Genomic DNA, 25348 nt, shown 5'->3' on the forward strand with positions numbered 1-25348 from the left:
GTAATGTAATTATGATGTGCCTTGGTGTGTGCTTCCTTAGATCCAACTTCTTTGGGACTCTCTGAGCTTTCTGGACTTCCTGGAAATCTATTTCCTTTACCAGATTGGGGAAATTCTCCTTCATTACTTTTTCAAATAAGTTTTAAATTTCTTGCTATTCCTCTTCTCCTTCTGGTACCCTTATGATTCAGATGTTGAAACATTTAGAGATGTCCTGGAGGTTCCTAAGCTGCTCCTCATTTTTTTGAATTCTTGTTTCTTTTCTGGTTGAATGTTTTCTCTCTTCTATTCTGGTTGAATGTTTCTTTCTTCCTTATGTTCCACATCATTGATTGGAGTCCTGGTTTCCTTCCTGTCACTTTTGGTTCCTGTATATTTTCCTTTATTTCACTTAGAATAACCTTCATTTTTTTCCTTCAATTTGCAACCACATTTAACCAACTCTGTGATGTGAGCATCTTGCTTACCAGTTTTTTGAACTGTGCATCTAATAGGTTAGCTATCTCTTTGTTTCTTAGTTGTATTTTTTCTGGAGCTTTGGTCTGTTCTTTCATTTGGGCCTGTGTGTGTCTCAGCGTGCCTGTTACATAGTAATGGGCAGAGCTCTGGGTGTTTACCAGGACAAGGCAACCCTTGTCGTGGAGCATTGTATGTGGAGCAGGGGACCAAGAAGGAACAATGCCACCTGCTCCACTTTCTGACAGTTTTCAGTCACTTTCCCTGCTAACCGCAATCTAAGTGGGCCCTTCTGGTGCTGATTCCTAGGTGTGTACGTTCTAGGACCCTGTGGGTCTCTCCAGTGAACTCTTCTGTGAGACCTGGAGTTTCCCCCACTGCTGCCTGAACCCCCACATGTTTTTTTCAGTCAGAGACTTTGAGGCTTTAGTTCCCTGCACTGGCACCCTGGGTTGTGTGGTCTGTCTCACTCCCCAGTTGTTCCTCCTGGTTTATCTGCACTCGAATGTGGGACTGCCCTGTCTGTCAGCTGCCACCTCACTGATCTGGCAGCTGCCACCTTGCCACAAGTCCTTTCTGCCTGGCTGCCCATCTCAGCCCCTCCTACAGGTCTGAATAAATGTTTCTTCTTTAACTCCTTGGTTGTCAGACTTCCATACAGTTTGATTTTTCCACCAGTTCTGGTTGTTTTTGTTTTTAAATTCATTGTTGTGCTTCTTTTGGTTGTGTGAGGAGGCACAGTGTGTCTACCTACACCTCCATCTTGGCTGGAAGTCTGGAAGTGTTTCAAGTAAATTTTGATTTACTGTTTTATTTGCTGATTATAGACCTGTTGTAACTTTTTGCTCGTTTTTCAAACCATTTTATATTTTTGTTGGAAGTATAAATTACTGCTTCCACCCCTCTTGGCCCTATAAAATGAAAACAAAATGAGATTGTGTATTTTCTTTAATGCTATAGATAATCGTAGTTGACGTTCAGTAATTACTTAATGAAAATAGGGCATTGTGCTAAGGTTTTTATATGTATTTTAAAAGTTAATTGTCATATCTGTGTGAGAGCAGCTTTTGTTTGCATTTTAGTGATGGAATTGAAAGAAAGAATTTTCAAGGTGTTACATAGGTAGTAGAGGTAAAATATGAATTCAAACACAGGCAGTTTTTAAAAAACTCCATTCCATTAGAGTTGGAACACAATACAAAGATATCACAGAAGAAAAATTATAAAGGACCCAACCCTAGCTGGTTGTGGCTCAGTAGGATTGAATGCCAGCCTGTTAATCAAAAGGGTTGGTGGTTTGGTTCCCAGTCTAGGGCACATGCCTGGATTGTGGGCCAGGTCTCTGGTAGGAAGTGCACGAGAGTCAACCACACATTGATGTGTCTCCCTGTCTTTCTTCCTCCCCACCCCTCTCTAAAGTGAATAAATAAAATCTTTAAAAAAAATTATAAAGAACCCAGAAATTAAAGGTGGCCACTCACATTACAAAATGATTTAATAAGGGGACTTCTTTTAAAAAACAGATTTCAAAGACTTCTGGCCAAGATAGAGGCGTAGGTAGACACACTGTGCCTCCTTGCACAACCAAAATAAGGACAACAAAAATTGAGAAACAAAATAACAACCAGAACTGACAGAAAATTGAACCACCAGACAGCCAAAGAGCTGAAATAGACACATTCGTCTACACCGATAGGCTGGGTGGAGTCAGGCTGCCAAGCAGAAAAGGTTTGAGGCACAAGCAGCGGTGACATTGGGTGCGCAAGGCACACTGGGCTTGCAGGACCTCAGAGGGCAGACCCCGGGTGCCGGTAACAACGGCAAACCCAGCGAGGCAGCGATTGTGAAGCGAGGTGCTGTGCAAAAGGTATCTGGGTGACCTGTCAGGGATCCCACATTCGTGCGCAGATAACTGGGGAGCAAGGCAGACCACCCAACCCCAGGGTCCCAGTGATGTGATGAAATAAAGCCTCAAAACACCAATTGGAAACACCTGAGAGGGTTGAGGTGGAGGGAGAGACTCCCAGCCTCACAGGAAAGTTTGTTAGAATGACCCTCAGGTCCTAGAACACATACAAGCCCACCAGCCTGAGGAACCAGCACCAGAAAGGCCCAGTTTGCTTGAGGGAAGTGGGGGAAGGGACTGAGGTCCCACAGAGAGCAGAGCAAGCGCCATTGTTCCCTCTTGGACCCCGCCCCCACATAATGCATCACAACACAGTGACTGGGTTGCCCCTCTCTGGTGAACACCTAAGGCTCCGCCCTTCAGTACCTAACAGGCACGACAAGACAAAAAACAATGGCCGAAACAGGACAGATCAAAGCTCCAGAAATAATACAACTAAATGACCAAGAGATAGTCAACCTATCAGATGCACAGTTCAAAGCACTGGTGATCAGGATACTCACAGAATTGGTTGAATTTGGTCACAAATTAGATGAAAAAATGAAGGCTACACTAAGTGAAATGAAGGGAAATGCACAGGGAACCAATAGTGACAGAAAGAAAACTTGGACTCAAATCAATGGAGTGGACCAGAAGGAAGAAAAAAAAGTCAAACAGAAAAGAATGAAGAAACAAGAATTTAAAAAAATGAGGAGAGTCTTGGGAACCTCCAGGACATCTTTAAATGTTCCAACATCCAAATTATAGGGGTACCAGAAGGGGAAGAGGAAGAGCAACAAGTGGAAAAGTTATCTGAACAAATAATAAAGGAAAACTTCCCCAATCTGGCAAAGAGAATAGACTTCCAGGAAGTCCAGGAAGCTCAGAGAGTCCCAAAGAAATTGGACCCGTGGAGGAACACACCAAGGCACATCATCATTACAGTACCCAAGATGAAAATGAAGGAGAGAATCCTAGAAGCAGCAAGAGATAAGGAGACAGTTAACTTACAAAGGCGTTCTCATCACACCATCAGCTGATTTCTCAAAAGAGACCTTATAGGTAAGAAGGGTCTGGAAAGAAATATTCCAAGTCATCAAAGACAAGGACCTACAGCCAAGATTGATCTACCCAGCAAAGCTTTCATTTAGAATGGAAGGACAGATAAAGTGCTTCTCAGATAAGGTCAAGTGCAAGGAGTTCATCATCACCAAGCCCTTATTATATGAAATGTTATAGGGACTTATCTCAGAAAAAGAAGATAAAAAATATGTATAGTAAAATGACTGCAAATTCACAATTATTAACAATCACAACTAAATCAAAAACAAACTAAGCAAACAACTAGAACAGGAACAGAAAGAACCACAGAAATGGAGATCACATGTAGGGATAGCAACGGGGGAGTAGGAGGAGGAAAGAAGGGGGGAAAAGTACAGAGAATAAGTACCATAGATGGTAGACAGAAAATAGACAGGGGGAGAGCAAAAATAGTATGGGAAATGTAGAAGCTAAAGAACTTACAAGTATGACACATGGACATGAACTAAAGTGGGGGAATGTGGGTGCGAGAGGGTATGCAGGGTGGAGGGGAATGAGGGGGAAAATGAGACAACTATAATAGTGTAATCAATAAAATATATTTAAAAAAATTTTTTTAAGCAGGTTTCAGGGTGCATACCCTCTGTGTTCTGTGCTCAAACACCCAAAAAGAGTCATGTCATTGGTAATGGGATTGTTGGACACTTAGTTTTGACACCTGTTGAATTACAGGGCTGTTCTTATTTAGGTCATTGGGCTATACCTCTGGTCCAGCCATTGTTCTGTCTTTGCAAAGAATAGTCCAGCATTGCCCAAAGTGCATAAGGCTGTTGTGCTGAAAGAGGAACTTGGTTGGGCATGGTAGGTACTGTGATGGGCAGTATGCAATTTCTTTGAGTAAACAGTTACTCAATTTATATGCAACTTTTATGAACATATTTGTTATATGAAACAAGGAATATAGATGTTTGCTTCAAAATTTCTCTATTACAGTTCAAATATTTATTCTCTCATAATTCTTTATCAAAGGTAGTAGTAATTCTTTATCAAAGGTAGTAGTAATTCTTTATGAAAGGAGGTAGTTATGACTTAAAGCCTCAAACCCATTTTAATAATTGGATTAAATCAAATGATTTAATCATTTAAGCTATCTCTATGTGCTTATTAGTAATCTTGAATATACTGTTGTTGCGTGTGACATTGCATCATGTGACCTAGTCTTAGATTATTAATTTCATTTTAAGTGTATTGTCAAAGTTGAAGGGGAAGCAGTTTCTTTTCTTTTTATTAGGTTCTCAAATGGATATGTAGAATAATTGTTTATTATACTTTTTATTTGTTTTAAATATTTTTATGTTAATTAAATTGATCATAAAAACTTATATCAGTTGATTATAAAACACTGTGATGTGTAAAATGATAAAAGAATGAGGGTGGTACTATTAAAAATAAAGGGACTCTTTTTCTGAACTCTGGGCTTATTCAACTTTTTCACCCCCTATTTGCCTTCTGAAGGTACTGCTAAGTGAAGCTAAGTCCTAGAAATTATTTTCTTTAAAAAACATATCTTTGTTGTATTTTTTCCATTATCATTTAGTCCCCTTACACCCTCCTCTTCCCAGTAGTCACCATACTGTTGTCCATGTCCTTGAGTTTTTTTCCTTTTTTCTCAATCCCTACACACCGTAACCTGCCTCCTCTCCTTACCTGTCAATCTGTTCTCTATCTAGGAGTCTGTCTCTATTTTTCTTGTTAGTTCAGTTTGTTCATTAGATTCCACATATGAGTGAAATCATATGGTATCTGTTTTTGTCTGACTTATTTCACTTAGCATAATGTTCACCAGGTCCATCCATACTATCGCAAAGGTAAAATCTTCTTTTCTACAGCCCAGAGGTATTCCATTATGTAATGTCCCATAGTTGTTTTATCCATTCATTTACTGATGGACACTTGGGCTGCTTCCATATCTTGGCAATTGTAAATAATGCTGCAGTGAACATTGGATTCTTATGTTCTTTAAAATTAGTGTTTTGGGTTTCTTCAGATAGATTTCCAGAAGTGAAATCACTGAGTCATAAGGCAGATCCATTTTTAATTTTTTGAGGTATCTTTTTACTGCTTGCCACAATAACTGCACCAATTATATTCCCACCAATAGTGCAAAAGGGTCCCCCTTTCTCCACATCCTCACCAACACTTGCTGATTTATTGATGATAGCCATTCTGAATGGTGTGAGGTGATATCTCACTGTGGTTTTAATTTTCATTTCTCTGATGATAAGTGACATTGAGCATCTTTTCATGTCCGTCGGCCATCTGTGCGTCCTCTTTGGAGAAGTATCTATTTGGGTCCTTTGCCTGTTTATTAATTGGGTTGTTTGTTTTTTTGGTGTTGAATTTTGTAAATACCTTATAAATTTTGGATATTAACTCCTTATCAGATGTATTGGTGAATATGTTCTCCCATTCTGTGGGTTGTTTTGTTTCATTGATGATTTCCTTTGCTGTGTAAAAACTTTTTAGTTTGGTGTAGTCTCATTTCTTTATTTTCCCTTTTGTTTCCCTTACCTTGGGGAGATATATATAATAAAACATTTCTAAAGCAATGTCCAAGATTTTGCTGCTTATGTTTTCTTCTAGGAATTTTTGGTTTCAGGTCTAACATTTAAGTCTTTGATCCATTTTGAATTTATTCTTGTGCGTGATGTAAAAAGGTGGCCTAGTTTTATTATTCTCAAATGTCTTTCCAATTTTCCCAATACCATTTATTGAATAAACTATGTTTAGCCCATTGAATATGCTTGCTTCCTCTGTCAAATATTAATCAACTCTAAAGATGTGGGTTTATTTCTAGGCTCTTTATTCTGTTCCATTGACCTGTGTGTCTGTTTTTATGCCAGTACCATGCTGTTTGGATTACTATGGTCTTGCAGTATAGTTTGATAATAGGTAGCATGATTCCTCCCACTTTGTTCTTCTTTCTCAGGATTGCTGTTGCTGTACAGGGCCTTTTGTGGTTCCACATAAATTTTTGAAATATTTGTTCTAGTTCTGTAAAATACATTATTGGAACCCTGCATTGAACCTGTAGATTTCTTTGTGTAGACATTTTAATGATGTTAATTGTTCCTGTCCATGAACACAGCATGTATGACTTACTTGTATTTTCTTCAGTTTTCTTCTTCATTGTCTTACAGTTTTCTGTGTACAGGCTTTTTACATCCTTGGTTAGGTTTATATCTAGGTATTTTATGCTATTGGAAGCAATTGTAAAAGGGATTGTTTTCTTAATTTCCCTTTGTGTTAGTTCATTATTGGCATATAATATGCAACTGATTTCTAGATATTAATTTTGTATCCTGCTATTTTGCTGAATTCATTTATCAGTTCCAGATATTTCTTGGTGGAATATTTGGGGTTCTCTAGGTACAGTATTGTGTCATCAGCAAATAAAGGCAGTTTTACTTCTTCCTTTCCAATTTGGATGCTTTTTATGTCTTTTTGTTTGATTGCTGTGGCTGGGACTTCTAGTATTTATGTTGTATAAGAGAGGTGAAAGCAGACATCTCTGTGTTGTTCCTGATCTTAATGGGAATGCTTATAGTGTTTGCCTGTTGAGTATGATACTGGCAGTGAGTTTGTCACATATGACCTTTACTAAGTTTAGGTATGTTCCTTCTATTCCCCCTTTTCTGAGAGTTTATATCATAAATTGATGCTGGATTTTATTAAATTCTTTTTCTGCATCTGTAGATATGATCATGTGTTTTTATCCTTTATTTTGTTTATGTGGTAAATCACATTTATTGATTTGTGAATGTTGTACCAACCTTATATTCCCAGAATAAATCCCACTTTATCATGGTGTATGTTCTTTTTAATGTATTGGCTGTATTCTGTTTGCTGATTTTGATGAGGATTTAACATCTGTGTTCATCAGAGATATTTGTGTATAGTTTTCTTTCTATGTAGTGTCTTTATGTGGTTTTGGAATTAGGAGAATGCTGGCCTCATAAAATGAGTTTGGGAACCTTCCTTCTCTTTAAATCTTTGCAATAGTTTGAGCAGGAGAGGTGTTAGTTCTCAGAATGTTTGGTAAAATTCACCTGTGAAGCCACCCAGTCCAAGGCTTTTGTTTGTTGGGAGTGTTTTGATTACTGCTTCAATTTTACTAGGTATAATCTGTCTATTCATATTTTCTGATTCACACTGATTTAGTTTTAAAAGATTGTATATTTGTAGGAATTTATTTCATCCAGGTTGTCCAGTTTGTTGATACATAGTTGTTCATCATACTTTCTTATAATCCTTTGTGTTTCTTTGGTGTCAGTTATTTCTCCTCATTCATTTCTGATGTTATTTATTTGGGTTTATTTTATTTATTTGTGGACATTGTTATTTGATTATAATATAATTTTCATGTGTCATGAAATATTCTTCTTTTGATTTTTTAACCATTTTAAAATATAAAAAACATTTTTAGTTCATGGGCTGTACAGAAGGTGATTGGCCAGGCTTGCCTGACATAACCGTAGTTTGCTGACCCTTGCTCATAACAATGCTGTTAGACTCTGCTGACTGCTCTGTTTTTTCCCCTTTCTTTTAACATTATTTTATGTTTTGCTTATTTTGCTACTTAATTATGTTTGCTTTTCACTGTTAATGTATGTAAGCATTAAACTAATAATTTTCAATTAATTTTAATTAAAAATGTTTAAATTAGATTTTAAGCTATAGTCAATAGGATGCCTATACTACTTTCCTCTTGAATACATTGGACATTTATGAAAATTATATGCTCAGTAAATATTTGGAAAGAGAGTGCCTGCCATCTAATATTTGAAGGTTAATATATAGATTATTTTATTTCATTTATTTATCCATTTATTAACGTATTTCAGAATAATTCTCTTGCATTAATGAATTTATTTACTTATCTTTAGAGAGAGAAGAATGGTGGAGAGAGGGAAAGAAACATCTATTGGTTGCCTCATTTACATATCATGTCCTGGGACCAAACCTGCAACCCAGGCATGTGCCCTAATCTGGGAACGAACTGGCAACCTTTCACCTGCAGGATGAGGCCCAACCACCTGAGCCACACCAGTCAGAGCTTTTTGCTTTTAATACTAAGGAATATTCAGCAATTAACCAGGCTGCCTTAGACATTAGTACTCACCCACCTATTGCTACAAATTTTCACACACCTTAGATGACCAAAGACAGGGAATTTTTAGAGAAGGTAAAATATTCAAGAACCTGCAGTATAAACTTTCAGATTCTTTGAACATATGATTATAAAGGGCTTATTTTTTTAATTTTATTTATTTTTTTAGAGAGAGGGGAAAGGAGAGAGAAAGAGGAAGAGAAATATGGATGTGTGAGAGAAACATGTATCAGTTTGCCTCTTACATACCCCCAACCAGGAAGTTGGCCTGCAACCCAGGCATGTGCCCTAGATTGGGAACCAGAAACCAGAGACCTCTTGGTCTGCATCCAATTGCTCAGTCCACTGAGCCACACCAGCCAGGTTACTTTTAGTTTTATTTTTAAATTTTAATATGCTTTATTTTTGGAATAGTTTTAGATTTATAGTAAAATTGCAAAGAAAGGATAAAGTTTCCATATTCTCACTCCCATATTTAACTTAAAATATTAAAATTTTAACATTTTAAGAAATCATAAAGAACTTTATTTTTAAATGACAGATAAAACATTTTTTCATGTCAGTTTTGCAAATAATTGTTACCTCTCTTTAAAAGTGTTATTTCACAAAATTATTATAATTGCACAATGAAGTAAGATTGGGAAATGTATATGCATTTTCTACCAAATTACAGTCATGCCACTTAACAATGAGTAATTGGCTGAGCTAGGACATTAAGACCTTAGAATGGCTGCATGTCTATGACATTACAGGGTGATAGGAACTTTCAGCTCCAGTATGATCTTATGGGACCATCAATGAATGTAAGTGTGGTCTGATGTTGACTGAAAAAAGGATGTTATGTTTAATAACATCACGTGATTGTATGTTTCATAGAAACCAATGACTAAATCAAATCTGAAGTTAGTCATTTCAGCTGATTTGCTAAAAGAAATTGAAGTTAAGCTATGGCTGGTGTGGCTTATAGATTGAGTGCCAGCCTGTGAGCTGAAAGATTGCTGGTTCAATTCCCAGTCAGGGTACATGCCTGGGTTGCAGGCCAGGTTCCCTGTTGGGGGCCTGCAGGAGACAGTGTCATCCATGTTTCTCTGACACATTGATGTTTCTCTCCCTCTCTTATCTCCCTCCCTTTCCCGTTCTCTAAAAATACATAAATAAAATCTTTAAAAAAAAAGAAATTAAACTTTGAGTCAAACTGAATTATATAATGTTTGAAAGTAAAAACAAAGAGTTTTTGACAGAGTAAAGATTGTGGAGCTTTTTTCTGGAGTCAACAAACAATTTGAGTGTCTATACTGCTACTGGGAGCTCAGAATAGTGAGAAAAGTGAACACCGATAGAGATATGCCTGAGACTGAGTGGGTGGGGGACAGGATTCCAGGAGGGCCCACCTTATAGGATGGTGATGTCTAAACTTTTCTTTTTTTCTCAGTATTAGTTTGAAAAATTACTTAAAAATGTATGGTTATTGCAAATATTAAAAGAATCCAGAAGTATATGTAGTAAATAGTATAAATCCCCATTTCTACACTCTGCATGCTAATCTCTGCTCTTCAAAGTTATACTTATTAGGTTGGTATATGTTTCCAGATTTTTTTCCTATGCATATACCATGAAGGTTTTTCTCCTCCCACCTCCACAAAAATAGACTCACACTATGTTTAATGTTGGTTGCCAAGGATGCTTTGCTGTTTGGTTAGTTATAGTCTGTTGAATATAAATCTGAATTTTTGTAAGGCTCAACACCTAGAATTTTTTGCATTAAAAAAAAACATATGGTAGCCCTGGCTGGTGTAGCTCAGTGGACTGAGCACGGGCCTGCGAACCAGACAATCGCGGTTCGATTCCCAGTCAGGGCACATGCCTGGGTTGCAGGCTGGTTCCCTGCAGGCCAGTTACCAGCAGGGGACCCATGAAAGGCAACCCGTACATTGATGTTTCTCTCCCTCTCTCCTTCCCTTCCCCTCTAAACATAAATAAATAAAATCTTAAAAAAAAACAAAAACACATGGTAAATAGTTCTAATTAGCATTATTAAATTGAAAAATATAAATGCTTTGAGTATAATCAGCCTAATATGTTCTCTCATTACCTTAAAAAATCATAGTATATATTGTATGATTATGAATATATTTCAACCTAAGGTAATTATTACTTTGTATGAAGTATAATTTTTAAGCATTCATCTCTATGTTTTTTACTTAGTAATTTTTCAGAAGTAAAGTATACCTTTAAACTTGTAAAATAACCTATTTTACATGTAATTTTTCTAGGGCTGCTTTGGAAGAAGTAGAAGGAGATGTGGCAGAATTAGAACTAAAGCTTGATAAGGTAAATAATACTTTTTAAAATATTAATTCTTGTTTTCCATAAATAATAAGTTGTGACTATAACACTAGGTGGTTCACATTATTTCTTTTGTCTCTGTGAGGATAAATGCTTATTATCCCAATTTTACACACGAGGTGATTGAAGCTAGAAACACTAAGTAGCTTGTTGAAAACCTAATCTAATACCACAGCAAGATTTTGAATGGTGTCTGACATTAAAGCTCACTGTATGCAAGGTCTGCACAGAAAAATTCCAACCATTGTTAATATAATAAGAACAGTTTTTCCAACAGTTTGTATAACATTGATGTAACCTGGCAGCCAAGGAGAGTGGACTGGAATGCGCATGTATGAATAATGACAACTTCACTGTACTAGTCAGTGGAGTCAGTAGGCGCCTTTGAGTGAGCATATGTACTGTGTGGTCATTGCATTCAAAATGACTGAGTGAGTAGAGCAGTGAAATATGCATGAAATTTTGTGTTAAGCTTGAACATTCCTCTGTGGAAACTATTTGGATGATACAGAAGGTCGCTGCTATGGGCAGCTGGTGATTGGCAGCTTCCTCATGATAACAGCCCTGCTCATGCATCACATCTTGTGCTGAGTTTTTTGGTGAAACATCAAATCACCCAGGTGACTCAGTCCCACTACAGCCCAGATTTGGCGCCCTCTGACTTCTGGCTTTTTCCAAAACTAAAAATCTTTGAAAGGGAAGAGATGTCAGATTGTCACTGAGATTCAGGAAAATACAACAGGGCAGCTGATGGTAATTGGGAGAACTGTGTGAGATTCCATAGTGCCTTCCTTTGAAGGGGACTGAGGCGACATTGTCCTACGTACAATGTTTCTTGTATCTTCTTCAACAAATGTCTCTATTTTTCATATCACATGGCTGGATACTTTCTGGACATATCTCCTATTCTTTATATTGTTGGAAGTTTCCTTTTTTTCTCCATCAGAAACATTGTAACTATCTTTTTTTATGCCCAATGGATTTCATACATAACCTCCTATTCCTGTTTATAAATTTGGGTGTGGCCATACTCATGTTCAAATATAAAATAAAGTTTGACTCCTGGACATGGCTAACAGTGTGGTGGTTTCAGGGAGGGGTGGGCAGTACGAGGGGACTAAATGGTAATGGAAAAAATACAATTAAAAAATAAAACTCATTTTCAAAAGCAGTTTTCAGGAATGCTTATAATATATACTTAATAATTAATATTAAGTGATCATATTCTCTGTAAGGGTAAATGCACATTGATTACTATCATCTATATTAATTATTGATAATCTTTTTTTACTTCTACATAAGAAATATTGTCTGCTATATAACAGGCAGAAATATTAGAATGACTAATACATGGCTTCTGATATTAAGTAACCATTATTCAGTGAAATATCTCAAAATTTCTGGATTTAAATGATGAACAGATACATAATTTGAAATCTCTTTTGAAAAAATTTTTCTATTTATATAATTACTATTGTAAATGCCGATACTGTGAAAAGCGGTGCTTCTGAAACCTTTCTGTGCATAGATTCCTCTCACATGGGGATCTTGTGAAAATACAGGTCTCGATTCAGTAAGTTTGGGGTATCTAAGAGTCTCTATTTTTAACCAGACCCCAGGTGATACCTGTGCTGTTGCTCCAGGGCTGCACTTTGAGTAGCAAGGGTATAAAAATATGTTAATTAGGCTCAAAGTTTTCAAATGTTTTGAAATTTGAAGTACATATGTATCTAACGTAAATAGAACGGATATAAAGCAACATTATTATTTATATAGATCAAACAAAAATTTTAGAACATGTTTAGTAATAAGTTTTTTTTTGTGTAGTGCTCTATAGTTTTCAAAGCACTTTGTGATACAATATGTTTTTGGATTTTTACAATAATCCTCGGAGGTAGGTGGAACAGATAACATTATTTCCATTTTAGAGATGAGGGTACCAAACAAAGCCCAGAAAGCAAAGGGGAGTTACTTCATATCACAGTTAGAAAAGGCAGAACCAGGGTTAGAACGGTATGTTTTTATTCTTAGTTCAGTGCTCTTGTGCATCACTGTACTTCTGGATCCATGTTGGGGGAGCACATGCCACTTGGAATTTTCTGAGGAACACTAGCAAGCTTCCAGGCAAGTGTTTTTAAAAATTAATGTTATAATTTTTGGTATGAATATTTTCAAAATTTTTACTTTTTATTTAAAATTAAATATGTGGGGTTGTTACTGTCATTATTTTACCCTGAGGTATTATATTTATTCTTAAGCAGTCTTTGAAACATAGTTCTTAAACCCTTAAGGTAGGCGACAGAAGATGTAGTTTTGATTTTCTGGTAGATTTATGAGAGAGTATATAGAAGGCCAAGGTTTTTTACAGAGTCTCAGAGTAGTATAACAGGGCATCCGTTCTCTTTGGATAGATCTGCATCTAGAGCATATGAAAAATTCTTTGGAGCAGGGAACCTCAAAATTTAAAGTATCTAAACAATCCACTGATAGCATTTCTATGAATGATTTTGGCTTTTATGAGCAGCTTTTTTTCTTTTACATCATTTTTTGGGGGTTGAGGAACTGGTAGAATTCTAAAACCAAAAGATTTAAATTCAGAACAAGTTATTAAAGTATTGACATTCAGTACTAAGGACTCTAAGCCCTTTCTAAAGTCTATATTATGCAAAGGGCTACTAAGGGCACCATGGAAACTTTAACTTTTTAAAAAATATCATCTTCTACCCAAAAAGAAGTTCCATAGCTATTTTTATATTTTTCTAGCTTAAGATCTTAATCCCTTATTAAATATACCTATCCCAAATTCTTAAGCTATTATCTATCATCTTTACTTTAGAATTATGAGGAGTAAGCATAGAGAAGAAAGACTTAAGAGTGCTAGAAATAGTTGTTATTGAAGGTGGTAGCATTGCCCAAGACTAGTTTGCTGATTTTGTAACTTGGTGCAGGGCAAGTTTCACCTGTAATATCATTGTAAATCATGCCAGCAACAGGTTAAACTAGCTTGATGACTTAGCTTATATTTATTTTGCTTATAATGTATGCCACTAATAGTTAGTTATACTCTTCCTGGTGAATAGTGCTTCATGAGTGGCACTGCTCTATTGAGTCCAATTATTTCTCCATTCTGGCAGTATTTGGGCGTTGGCATCATAAAGCATCATAGCTGCAATCTAGATATAATTTCAGTATCTGGTGTAACTTCTCACCAGCATGCTTGTTCCCTGTTTGTTAAGCACATACCCTTTAAATCACAGCTCAATTACTACCAAACTTAGGTTCTTTTTCTAGTGTTGCATTGTTTTTTGCACATACTTCCATTTAAATTATTGTAATATTGTAATTTTTTAGCATAGTTGAATAGTTAAGAGCACAAAGCCATGAATAACTCTGCCTACATTTGAATTTGGCTGTACCACTTACCAAGCTGTGTGGTCTTGGGCAAGTTTTTCAGCCTTCCTGTATCTCAATTTCTTTATCTCCAAAATAAGGAAAATAAAGAAAAGTATCTGTCTTTAGGGTTATTATGAGAATAAGAAATGGTCATACGTGTTAAATGCTTACTTAGCCCCAGTTCTTGGCACATACTAAGTTCTAAATAAATGTTAATGATCATGGTGTTCAACAGACTGCTATTTATTAGCTCCTTGAAGACAAGCCGTCTTTAAAGGGGTAGGAGATAAACCCTCTTATTTCTTGCACACTTAGGATACCACGTTCTATGTTTTAAGTATACAACTTTCACAACAGTGTTGCACAGTTTAAGTTATACCGAATTTACACCTGAAAAGAAAATGAGACTTAGAAATGTTACACTAGAGCATAGTCTGCAAATAAGTTATTTGTATTCCCATTATCTGGCACAGTGCCTATGACATAATTTTCACTTTAATTTAAAAGCTGTTGAATGAATTGGGGCTACTAGCTTGATAATTTTGACTAATTTGACATTTACCCTTAATCGGGTAAAAGTCTTCTCTCTTTGTAGGCTTATATTATCTCAGTCATAACAGTAATCTAATAAGGAGTTTGATAGCTGGCAAAGTATCTCCAAATTAGTATTTCCTCCTGACTAATTGCAGTGTATATGTTTCAGCTGCACAATAATTTTATTTTCTCTTCAACTACTGTAAAATGACCTCTGTTCTGATACTTATACCTGTTTTCATAACCATGTTTTTCTATGTATCACCACTCAAAATTCTAATCTCTGAGATATGAAATGCTGATATCTTACTTCCTGACTTGAATCTCCAGTCCTTGCACTTCCAATGTTTACTCCTATTGCTTCCGTTCTTCAAGCTTACCTAGACCTCTTGTCTTTCAGTCTTCTAATATTTCAGACTCCTTTTAGACTCACTTCCATTTCAGTGTATTTTGTCTTTGGTAATTTTTTTAATTGAGATAAACTTTACTTAATATAAAATTCACCATTTTAAATCACACAACTTAATAGTTTTTAATATATTCACAGTATTTATACAATCAGGATTGCTATCTAATTCTAGAACATTTTCATCATACCAAAAGGAGACTCTTTACCTGTTAGCAGTCACTCCCAATTTCCCTCTCCCTACATCTTCTGGCAATCACTATTGTACTTTCTGTCCCTATAGATTTCCCTGTTCTGTACATATAAACAGAACCATAGAATATTTGGCCTCTTATAACTGACTTCTTTTATGTAGCATAATGTTTTTACAGTTTGTCCATGTTGTAATGTGTTCCAGCATTATTTTTTATGGCTGAATAATATGCCATTGTGTTCATTGTATGAGTATACCACATTTTGTCCATCACTGATTGATGGATATTAGGTTTGTTTCTACTTTCTGGTTATTATGAATAATACTGTTATGAAACCTTGCAGGCTAACTTTTAATTTTATTACAATATTATTTTTCTTCTGGAGACCTTCATTTCCTTTCCAGAACACCTACTCTATAGAATTCTCACTATATTAGTCCAACCATCTATATTCCAGGGGTGTCCAGCCTTTTGGTGGCTCTGGGCCACACTGGAAGAAGAAGAGTTGTCTTGGGCCATGCATTAAATAACCAATATTAATGAAAACTAGTGAGCAAAATAAAAGATTTTAAGTAAATTTATGATTTTGTATTGGGCCACATTCATAGTCATCCTGGGCCACATGTGGCCTGAGGGCTGTAGGTTGGACCCCAAGTACCCCAGATCTGGGCTGTAAAAAGCCCTACAGGAGAAGTTACACAACTATTTGGTGAAACCAGTTGGCAAAGCTACATATTCCTGGAATCCTTGATGGAAATTAATTTTTCCAAGACTCAATCAGGTTATCTTGTTATCTTTAGCATCTCTTATACTTCACTGTGTTCTCAAAGACTTACCACTTTGTTCTTTAGTGTTAGTAGATGACCTTAACTCTTTCTTCGTTTTGGTGGAAGGAAGGAAGAATTCCACCCCTGGAACTCTTACCCCTGATAGAGAAACTTAACAAAATCTGTCCTTACCTTTTTCTGTTTTTCTCCCATTCAAGTGGTAAAAGTATCCCTTTTCCAGAGTCAGGACTTTTCTTTTTAGTCATCTTTCTCCTTTTCCCTTCTCTACTATCTCTTTATTTCAAGGAGATAAAGATGTTCAAGTTTCTCTTGATCAAAAACAAAACAAAACCTCTGACTAGGAAGTGCAATTCTTTGTTTTTATTACCATGTACCAGTAGTAGTTTGTGCTAAGATCTTTATGTGCATTATCTTTTATAGTATAGTAGTTCTTTTATATAGTAACCTTATTTGGTTCTATACCATTGTTACTGAATAATACAGAAGAAACTGAGGCTTTTTAAGGTGAAAATCACTCAGGATCACTTTGATGGTTAAGTATGGCAGTGGGATTTGAACCTAACTGGCTGTGTCCAGAACCCTGCAGAATTAATTAATTAATCAATATTCTAGTTGGCATACAACATACAATATTATATTAGTTTCAGGTGCACAACATAGTGATTCAACATTTATGTATCTTACAAAGTGATCACCACAGTAAGTCTAGTAACTATCGGTCACCCTACATAGTGAAGATATTATTGGCTCTATTCTCCATGTTATACATTATATCCTCGTGGTTTATTTTATAACTGAAAGTTTGTACTTCTTAATTCCCTTCCTCATTTTTACACAACTCCCCACCCAACTCCCCATTGGCAGTTATCAGTTTGTTCTCAGTATCTATGATTTTGTTTCTGTTTTGTTTTGTTTTTTTAGATTCCACTTATAAGTGAAATCATACTGTATTTGTCTTGCTCTTCCTGGCTTGTTTCACTTAACAAAATACTTTTCTGGGTACATCCGTGCTGGCAAAGTTTCATTCTTTTTTATGGCTAATATTCCGTCGTATGTATGTATCATGTCTTTATCCATTCATCTATTGATGGACACCTAGGTTGCTTTCATATCTTAGCTATTGTAAACAATGCTGTGATGAACACAGAGGTGCATGTATCTTTTACAATTATTTTAATTTTTCAGATAAATACTCAGAAGTATCACAGTCATTCAGTAGTTCTATTTTTAAATACTTTTTTCCCTAGTGGCTGTTGTAATTTATAATCCCACTAATGGTGCACAAGGGTTTCCTTTTCTTCACATTTTTGTTAACACTTGTTATAGCCATTTTGACAGGAATGAGGTGATATCTCATAGTTTTGATTTGTATTTCCCTGATGATTAATGGTGTTAGCATCTTTTCATTTGTGTATTGGCCATCTGTATATCTTCTTTAGAGAAATGTTTGTTCACATCTTTTATTCACATTTTAATTGCATTGTTTTTTTTACTGTTGAGCTGTATGAATTCTTTTTGTGCTGTGGATATTTATCATTGCCACAGATTTGCCTTATCAGATTTATCATTGCCAAATATCTTCTCCCATTCAATAAGTTGCTTTTTTGCCATGTTGATGGTTTCCTTCACTGTGCAAAGGCTTTTTAGTTTGATATAGTCCCATTTGTTTATCTTTGCTTTAGTTGCCTTTGCCCAAGGAGACATATCCAAAAACGTATTGCTGAGACTGATGTCAAAGAGTTTACTGCCTATGTTTTTTATTTTTTTAGGAGTTTTATGGTTTCAGGTCCTACATTTTCAGTCTTCCATCCATTTTGAGTTTATTTTTGCCTGTGGTGTAAGAAAGTGATCTAGTTCCTTCCCTTCCTTCCCTCCCTCCCTCCCTTCCTTCCTTCATCTGTCCAGTTTTCCTAGTGCCTTGTGTTGAAGACTACCTCCTCCCCATTTTATATTATGGCCTCCTTTGCCATAGATTAATTGAATATGTAAGCATCAGTTTATTTCTGGCATCTCTCTTCTGTTTCATTGATCTGTGTGTTTTTAACCATAATGTCATATTACCAGCCTTTCTGCTTTTTGTGGGTTTTTTTTAAGACTTTATTTACTTGTTTTTAGAGAGAGGGGAAGGGAGGGAAAAAGAGAGGGTGAGAAACATCGATGTGGCAGAAACATTGATCACTTGACTCAGATGGCCTGCAACCCAGGCATGTGCCCCGACTGGGAATCAAACTAACAACCTTTCAATTTACAGGCCAGCACTCTGAGCCACACCACCCATGGCTATTTCTGGTTTTTCTATGGAAGCTTTTAATTTAATCTCTTTCAAAAAGGAGAACATTAAACTAGTTTCTTATATGTCCTTCCAGAAATTTTATAAGCATATAAAAGATGATATATATTTGTATTTTTCTTTCCCCACTACAGTAAAAATACTAACATTGTTCTATAATTTGCTTTAAAAACATCTTGAGTATTGTTCCTTGTTATTAATTATAGAGCTGCCTCATTGTCTCTAGTGGCTGAATTACATTTCATTTTATGAATATATCATAATTCATTATCTATTTGACTCCTGATGGACACCAGTGTTTTACTGTGGCTGTAGTGATTGACTTTACATGTGTATGATGTGGCTAATGTACATCCGTATGATACATTTTTAAAAGGAAATACTAGGTTAAAGGATAGGTGTATGTTTAAATTTTTGATAGCCCTTGCTAAATTGCTTCCCATAGAAAAAGGACTAACACTCCCACCAGCAGTGTCTAAGAGCACCTGTTTTTCCATAACTACTATCTCAAACAGACATTTTTTTTATCTTTGCTACTTTGAAAAAGGTAGTAATTTGCATTTCTTTTATTATGATTGAGATTGTATTGCTTTTCTTGACCATATGACATATTTGAATTCCCTTTTCTGGGAATTATCTGTACATGTGCATCAGGTGCCTTTTTTTTTTAGTGGCTGGTTGGCTTTTCAAAAATTACTTGTAGACCCTTTCTTTTACAGTGGTTTTTTTTTTTAATATAAACTGATTTTGTAGAGGGAGAAAGGGAGACAGAGGGAGAGAGAAACAGAAACATTGATTTGTTGTTTCACTTATTTATGAGTTCACTTGTTGATTCTTGTATGTGCCTGCCCAGGGATCAAACCTGCAACCTTGGCATATCGGGATGATGCTCTGACCAGCTGAGTTACCCAGCCAGGGCTAGATCCTTTCTTTCAGTAGGGAAATTAGTCCCTTGTGATTCGTCCCTGCTAATACTGTATTCCCATATTGTCATTTGTCTTTTGACTAAGTATATTGGTTTTTTTTCTTGTAGAAATAATTTTTTTGATGTAGTTGAATTGATCAATTTCTTCTTTGCCTTTTGTGTTTTGCGTGGTTTTTAGAAGGGCTTTTCTTTCTTTGAGCTTATAAAAATACTACCTCCTTTTTCTCTTAGTTTTATGATTTAGTTTTTTATGTTTAAATCTTTACCTCATGTGAAATTAATTTGGGTCTTTAGAATCCCAGTTAGTCTCCCCTACCCCCACTTTAGGCGGCTGTCTTGTGTCACTGTCATTTATTGGACAACTTTTCCCCCCATTGGCTGTACTGTTACTTCAATCAACTGCTGCACAGTATTCATATCTGTTTCTTTATTCCACTGATCACTTTGTCTATTCAAATCCATCATCAAACTTGTAATTACTTCACCTGTATATTTTAATAGCATATAGGGCTAATGTCCCCACCTCATTACTGTTTTCCATTTTTTTCCTCTTTGCATTTTGGTTACTCCATATATGTTTTAGAATTAGTTTTTCTGGGTCTTAAGACATTATTGTTATTGTTATTTTATACTTAGCAAAGTATTTACAAGACTAGTCTCTGCCAGCATTTTTCATAGTACATTTTGTAGAATAATGATCCTATGAGAATTCTTCCCTGAGGCACAGGTGGCAAAGACAAGGCCTGCAGGCCCAGTCCAGCCCTCAGCCTTGTTTTATCCAGCCCACCACCTTGTTTCCACCTGGCAGCAGCTCCAAGCTCCTTGTCCCTAGTTAAGGAGTAGTTACATTTATACAGTCTTAAAATTACATTTGGCCCTCTGAAGGCAACCGTGAGGCTGATGTGGCTCCTAGTGAAAATGCGTTTGACACCCCTGCTCTAAAGAAAACTCCCACATCTCATGTTTTTAAGAAATGCTGCACATTATAAGTCCTCTCTACACATTAATACGTCAAAAGCTCTGAAAAGTTTGGTAATGAAGAAATGTGTTTAACTTTTTAAACTGAGTTTTCCAGACTTATTTGATCACAGAATTCTTATTTTAGTATAAAATGTTCCTACAGGATATTCTGTAGAATATGTATTGAGAAACATTGATCTATCATATATTTGCTTCATCTACATTTCGTAACTCACTGTAATCTGGCTACAGCCCTTATGCCAGTTTCTCTTAAAACTGTTCTTCCCAGGGATGCTGGTGACTCTGTCACCAAACTCCATAGATATTTTTATTTATTTTGTTTTTAAAAGATTTTATTTATTTATTTATTTTTAGAGAGGGGGAAGGGAGGGAGAGAAACATCAATGTGTGGTTGCCTCCTTCACAACAACCCCAGCTGGGGGCCAGGCCCACAACCCAGGCATGTGCTCTGTCTGGGAATCAAACTGGCCACCCTCCAGTTTGCGTGCTGGCACTCACTCCACTGAGCCACACCAGCCAGGGTCCATAGATATTTTTACAGCCTTTCTAAAATTTGACTTTTATGGATTTTCAATTTATTCATCATCCATCTTTTGATATTTTATCCTTTCTTGATTCTGGTGAAATTATTCTTTTGTGTTTGTTCACTATGTTTTCCTCTTCTTTAGTCTCCTTTATGGCTTCTTCACTCTACATGCTCTGCCCTCTGCTTTCTAGATAGGATATAGCACTGTAGCACTGACACTTTATGTGCTGATGACTCTTGTATCTGTATCAATAACACACTCCTGTGTTTGAGTTACAAACATCTCTTTTCACTGGTGTTTGATAAGACTTTCCATTTGGCTTAATTCATAGGCCCATCTAGCTCAGGCCCACCTCACAGGCCCAACACTGCAAAGAGTCTCTGCTGGCCAGAACAGAATTGCATTTTGTAGCAGATGTAGACCTTGGCAAGCAGAGTTCAGGCTGGATTTCAGTCCCTACTTTTTTCCTTGATAGGACATAGTCCGCATAACTGTATGTGGTACTCAACTGTAATTCTGGAATTTATTTCCCCATTTGTCTCACTGCATCCTGCCTTAATTCAGGCTCTCATGGTTTTTGGTCTAATATCCTTGTCTTTATTTCCCTAGCTTTAGTTTTTCTCCTTTTGTGTCATCCTTCTAAAATGGAACTCTGGGCAACTCTCCCAATTAATATTTTTAATTGTTTCCTATTTCCTTTCATATAAAATGTGAATGTCTTAGCATTGCACACAATGCTTTTCTGATCTGGTTCTTGTATACATTTTCATGCCTCAGTAAGGTACTTCTTTTTTCCTCCGCCTTTTAAACTTCTAGTCCTTGGCATATATATGCTCTTCATAAAGTAGTATCTTTCCATTATCCATATCTGATTGGCTAATTTCTGTTGGTCTTCAGGACTTTTTTCAAGTGTTACCTTTTCTATGAATCCTTCTTGATCCTCATAGTCTTAGATGTCCTTCCTTTGTTTCCTTGTGCATGGTTTTGTCATGTATAACATTTGTGCTTGTGCTGTATAGAATTTATCTAGTCTACTGGTTAGAATTAGAGCTCCCGAGACCAGAAATTATGTTTTCAATTTTTTCAAGGTCTTAGGGCAACAGTTTTAAATGATACTCTTGAGATCCTTTAGATCTTTTCTAAAGTTTTTCTCTAGGCTCTTTATTCCCTTCTTGGTGTCCCCCTTCTTCCCATCTCCTCAGTACTGTTCCTTCTTTCACCTGTGGCTCCACTTTTATCTATTTATAGCTATCATTCACCCAACATTGTTCCGCATCTGAATGGGAGAATGGAAGGAAGGGAGGGAAAGAAAGGGAAAGGGAAAGAAGGGAAAGGAAAGAGTCCTAATTCTTGTACAATGCCCAGAACAGTAGGCATTGGAGAAGTATGGTTGATTATTCAATTCAGGTATCTGCTTTGATAGGCTGATACTGAAATGACCAGCAGTTCTAACCTGGCATAGCAGTTTAACACCCCCCCCTTCTTCCAGCATACCACTTTTGAAAAAGTTTTTAACTTTTATTATACTGCTTGCTCTACCTGAAGTTTCCTTTTCTTCCTTCAAAGAGATGCTTTAATAAATTTTTATGGCGTTAATGTATGAGATTTAATTTGACATGATAAAATGATATTTTGTTGGTATCAGACAATCTCTGGGTCCTGAAAAGTCGAGGTTTTGGTGTAATGCTCCTACGAATTGCTTGTTCAACTAAGTTGTAAAATTATTTTCAACCTGATGTAATAATGTTTTTCTTTTTCAGCTTGTGAAGCTTTGTATTGTGATGATTGATACTGGAAAAGCCTTTTGTGTTGCAAATAAACAGTTCATGAATGGGATTCGAGATCTGGCACAATATTCTAGTAATGATGCTGTAGTTGAGGTTAGTATTTTAAAATTGGTTAAAATGATAAATGCAACAAGACATCAATCAATTATGCATCCATTTGCCTTAGAGTTATAGTGGTCCTTAAAATTTGAAGTAGAAAGGCTGTCCCCCATTAGCATTATCTTATATATAATTCTGTTTTCTTTGATAGTTACTGTTGATGGTTGATTTACATTGTGAATATAAGTTTACTTACTGCTCAGTGAGCTGAAGCATGTACAAGAAGGCTTGAGCAGGAAGAGTAGGTTCTTGCTTACTAGTAGCTGCTTACAGAGAAAGCAGAGGAGTAATCTAAAAATAGTATCTAACTGTAGGTATGGGGGACCAGCATAAGAAAGTTTTGGTCAGCTACCTATGCTAGGTTAGCCTAGACCCCTTGCTACAGTATGTGGTATTATGACACTGCTTTCATGAGATATAGTTTGATGATTATTTGATCCACCGATACCTATGAGGGCATAGTCTTGATACATTCAATTTAACTTCTAGGTTTATATACGTCATTTCTGTTGGGTAGCATAATACTGTTGGTAGGGCAGTACTAATTCATTGATTATTCTAGGGTTTTATGGTTCTACAGGAAGACATGACCTCTGCAGAGCATGCCCATAAAGTCGTGAGATTATCCTTAGAAGTAAATATTATTGTTTACAGTATAATTTGATCTTTCTGTCACAAATGCTGAAGTAACATTTTTGTGGCCTATTTCAGTGGCTCTTAAATGACTTGGTTTTTTCTTTTGGTTTCTTTCTCATAGACAAGTTTGACCAAGTTTTCTGACAGCCTTCAAGAAATGATAAATTTTCATACAGTAAGTGTCAGTATTACTATGATCATGTTATTTTAGTACTTTCTTTTTAGTGGCTGTATTTTATAAAATTACTTAAGTTGGAATTCAATGACTTTGAATTTGTCAACAAGTTTTTAGGTGGGTGTATCTAAAATGTGTGTATGTGTGAAAGAGAGAGAGTAAGAGAGGGAGGAAGAGGATAGATTTTACTTCTCGTTCTAAAATACTGAACTTACATCAACGAAGTACATACCCATAAGTTGTTTTTCTTTTAAGTTGTACCTTTGTCACTTTTTAAGCAAATATTTCAAGAACAAAACAAGTAAAATTCATTCTGAATTTAGTTTCTTCCTATTTCTTTTAAGATACTTGCAAATAGCCCTGGCCAGTGTGGCTCAGTGGATAGAGCACCAGCCCACTAACCAGAGGGTTGTCGGTTCAATTCTTAATCAGGGCACAAGCCTGGGTTGCAGGCCAGGTCCCCTGTAAGGGGCGTGTGAGAGGCAACCACACATTGATGCTTCTCTCCCTCTCTTTCTCCCTCCCTTTCATTCTGTCTAAAAATAATAAGTAAAATATTTTAAAAAATAGTCAGAAATATATCCCCTTTGATCATTGCCATTATTAAAGACTGCTGTAATTATTTGACATATTTATATGTATTTTTAATATTTGAGGACATTTTCCCTTTAAGAATGAGGGATAGGTATTACTTTTGGAATGTCAGGAAATTCCTTTATAAATTTTATAAAAGTTTACTGAAAATATGGTAGCTTATAAGCTATATACTTCTTAATTTTTTTAAAAAAGCATCACATATATGGCTGCTATGATTATTCAGTGTTTCAAAATTTATTAGCAGTGGTCTATAACAAAAATATCAACACTTACATTCCTTATAAAATCTTTTTAATTTTTGATTCTTAGTAAATTTTTTCTTATATTTTTATTACTTTTGGTCAATAAATTAAGGCTAAAGTTATCTGATAATATTTATTTTAATTGTAGCTGTACTAAAATTAGCATGTACAAGGATTTGCTTCAGTTCCTGCTTTCACTTCTTTTGGTTATATATCTAGGTGTAGAATTGTGCGTTATATGGAATATGATATATAGAATCCTATATTTATCTTTTTAAGGAACTTTCAAACTGTTTTCCACAGAGGCTACACCATTACACATTCCACCCAGCAATACTTGATTATTCCAATTTTTTCACATTCTTGTGCACACTAATTTTTCTGATTATAGCCATCCTAGCACTTGTGAAGTAGAATCTTTGAGGTTTCAAAGGCTTCTAAGATTTTAAAGGTTTCATTTTCCTAAAGACTAGTACAGTTGAGCATTTTTTCATGTATTTATTGGAAATTTTTATATGTTCTTCTACCATTGTTGCTATTGTTCATTGAAATCCTTTTCCCATTAAAATTTTTTAATTGAATTCTTTATATATTCTTCAATCAACCTTACTCAGATATTTAATATTTATGTATTACAACATGTAAGTGTTTTCTCCTATTCTGTTGGTTGTCTTTACTTTTTGATAATGTCCTTTGATGAACAAAAGTATTCATTTTCATGAAGTTTAGTGTATCTATTTTTTCTTGTGTTGCTCCTAATTTTGGCATCTGTTGCTAAATCTCAAATCATGCTTCATCTCTTTGTTTTCTTCTAAGAGTTTTATGGTTTTAGCCCTAATATTTTGTTTTAAATCATTTCTTATTTGTTCTCTTTTT

The 25348-nt window shown here is 35.8% G+C and overlaps 1 protein-coding gene across 4 annotated transcripts in view; it reads left to right on the forward strand.

Moving 5' to 3' along the window:
* The window catches only part of ACAP2 (ArfGAP with coiled-coil, ankyrin repeat and PH domains 2), a 162508-nt gene that overhangs the window by 48259 nt on the left and 88901 nt on the right, over positions 1-25348 (forward strand). For 3 of the 4 annotated variants that reach the window (XM_037137166.2, XM_037137168.2, XM_037137167.2), the window contains exons 2-4: positions 10826-10883; positions 22697-22816; positions 23580-23633. In XM_037137166.2, coding sequence (XP_036993061.1) covers positions 10826-10883; positions 22697-22816; positions 23580-23633 — 232 coding nt within the window. Of the gene's footprint in view, positions 1-10825; positions 10884-12929; positions 13023-22696; positions 22817-23579; positions 23634-25348 lie in introns of those variants that run through there. The other variant, XM_037137169.2, reaches the window with a different exon arrangement.

Source organism: Artibeus jamaicensis, unplaced genomic scaffold (assembly GCF_021234435.1).
Source record: "Artibeus jamaicensis isolate MK-2021 breed Jamaican fruit bat unplaced genomic scaffold, CSHL_Jam_final contig_793, whole genome shotgun sequence".
NCBI classification, from domain to species: Eukaryota; Metazoa; Chordata; class Mammalia; order Chiroptera; family Phyllostomidae; genus Artibeus; species Artibeus jamaicensis.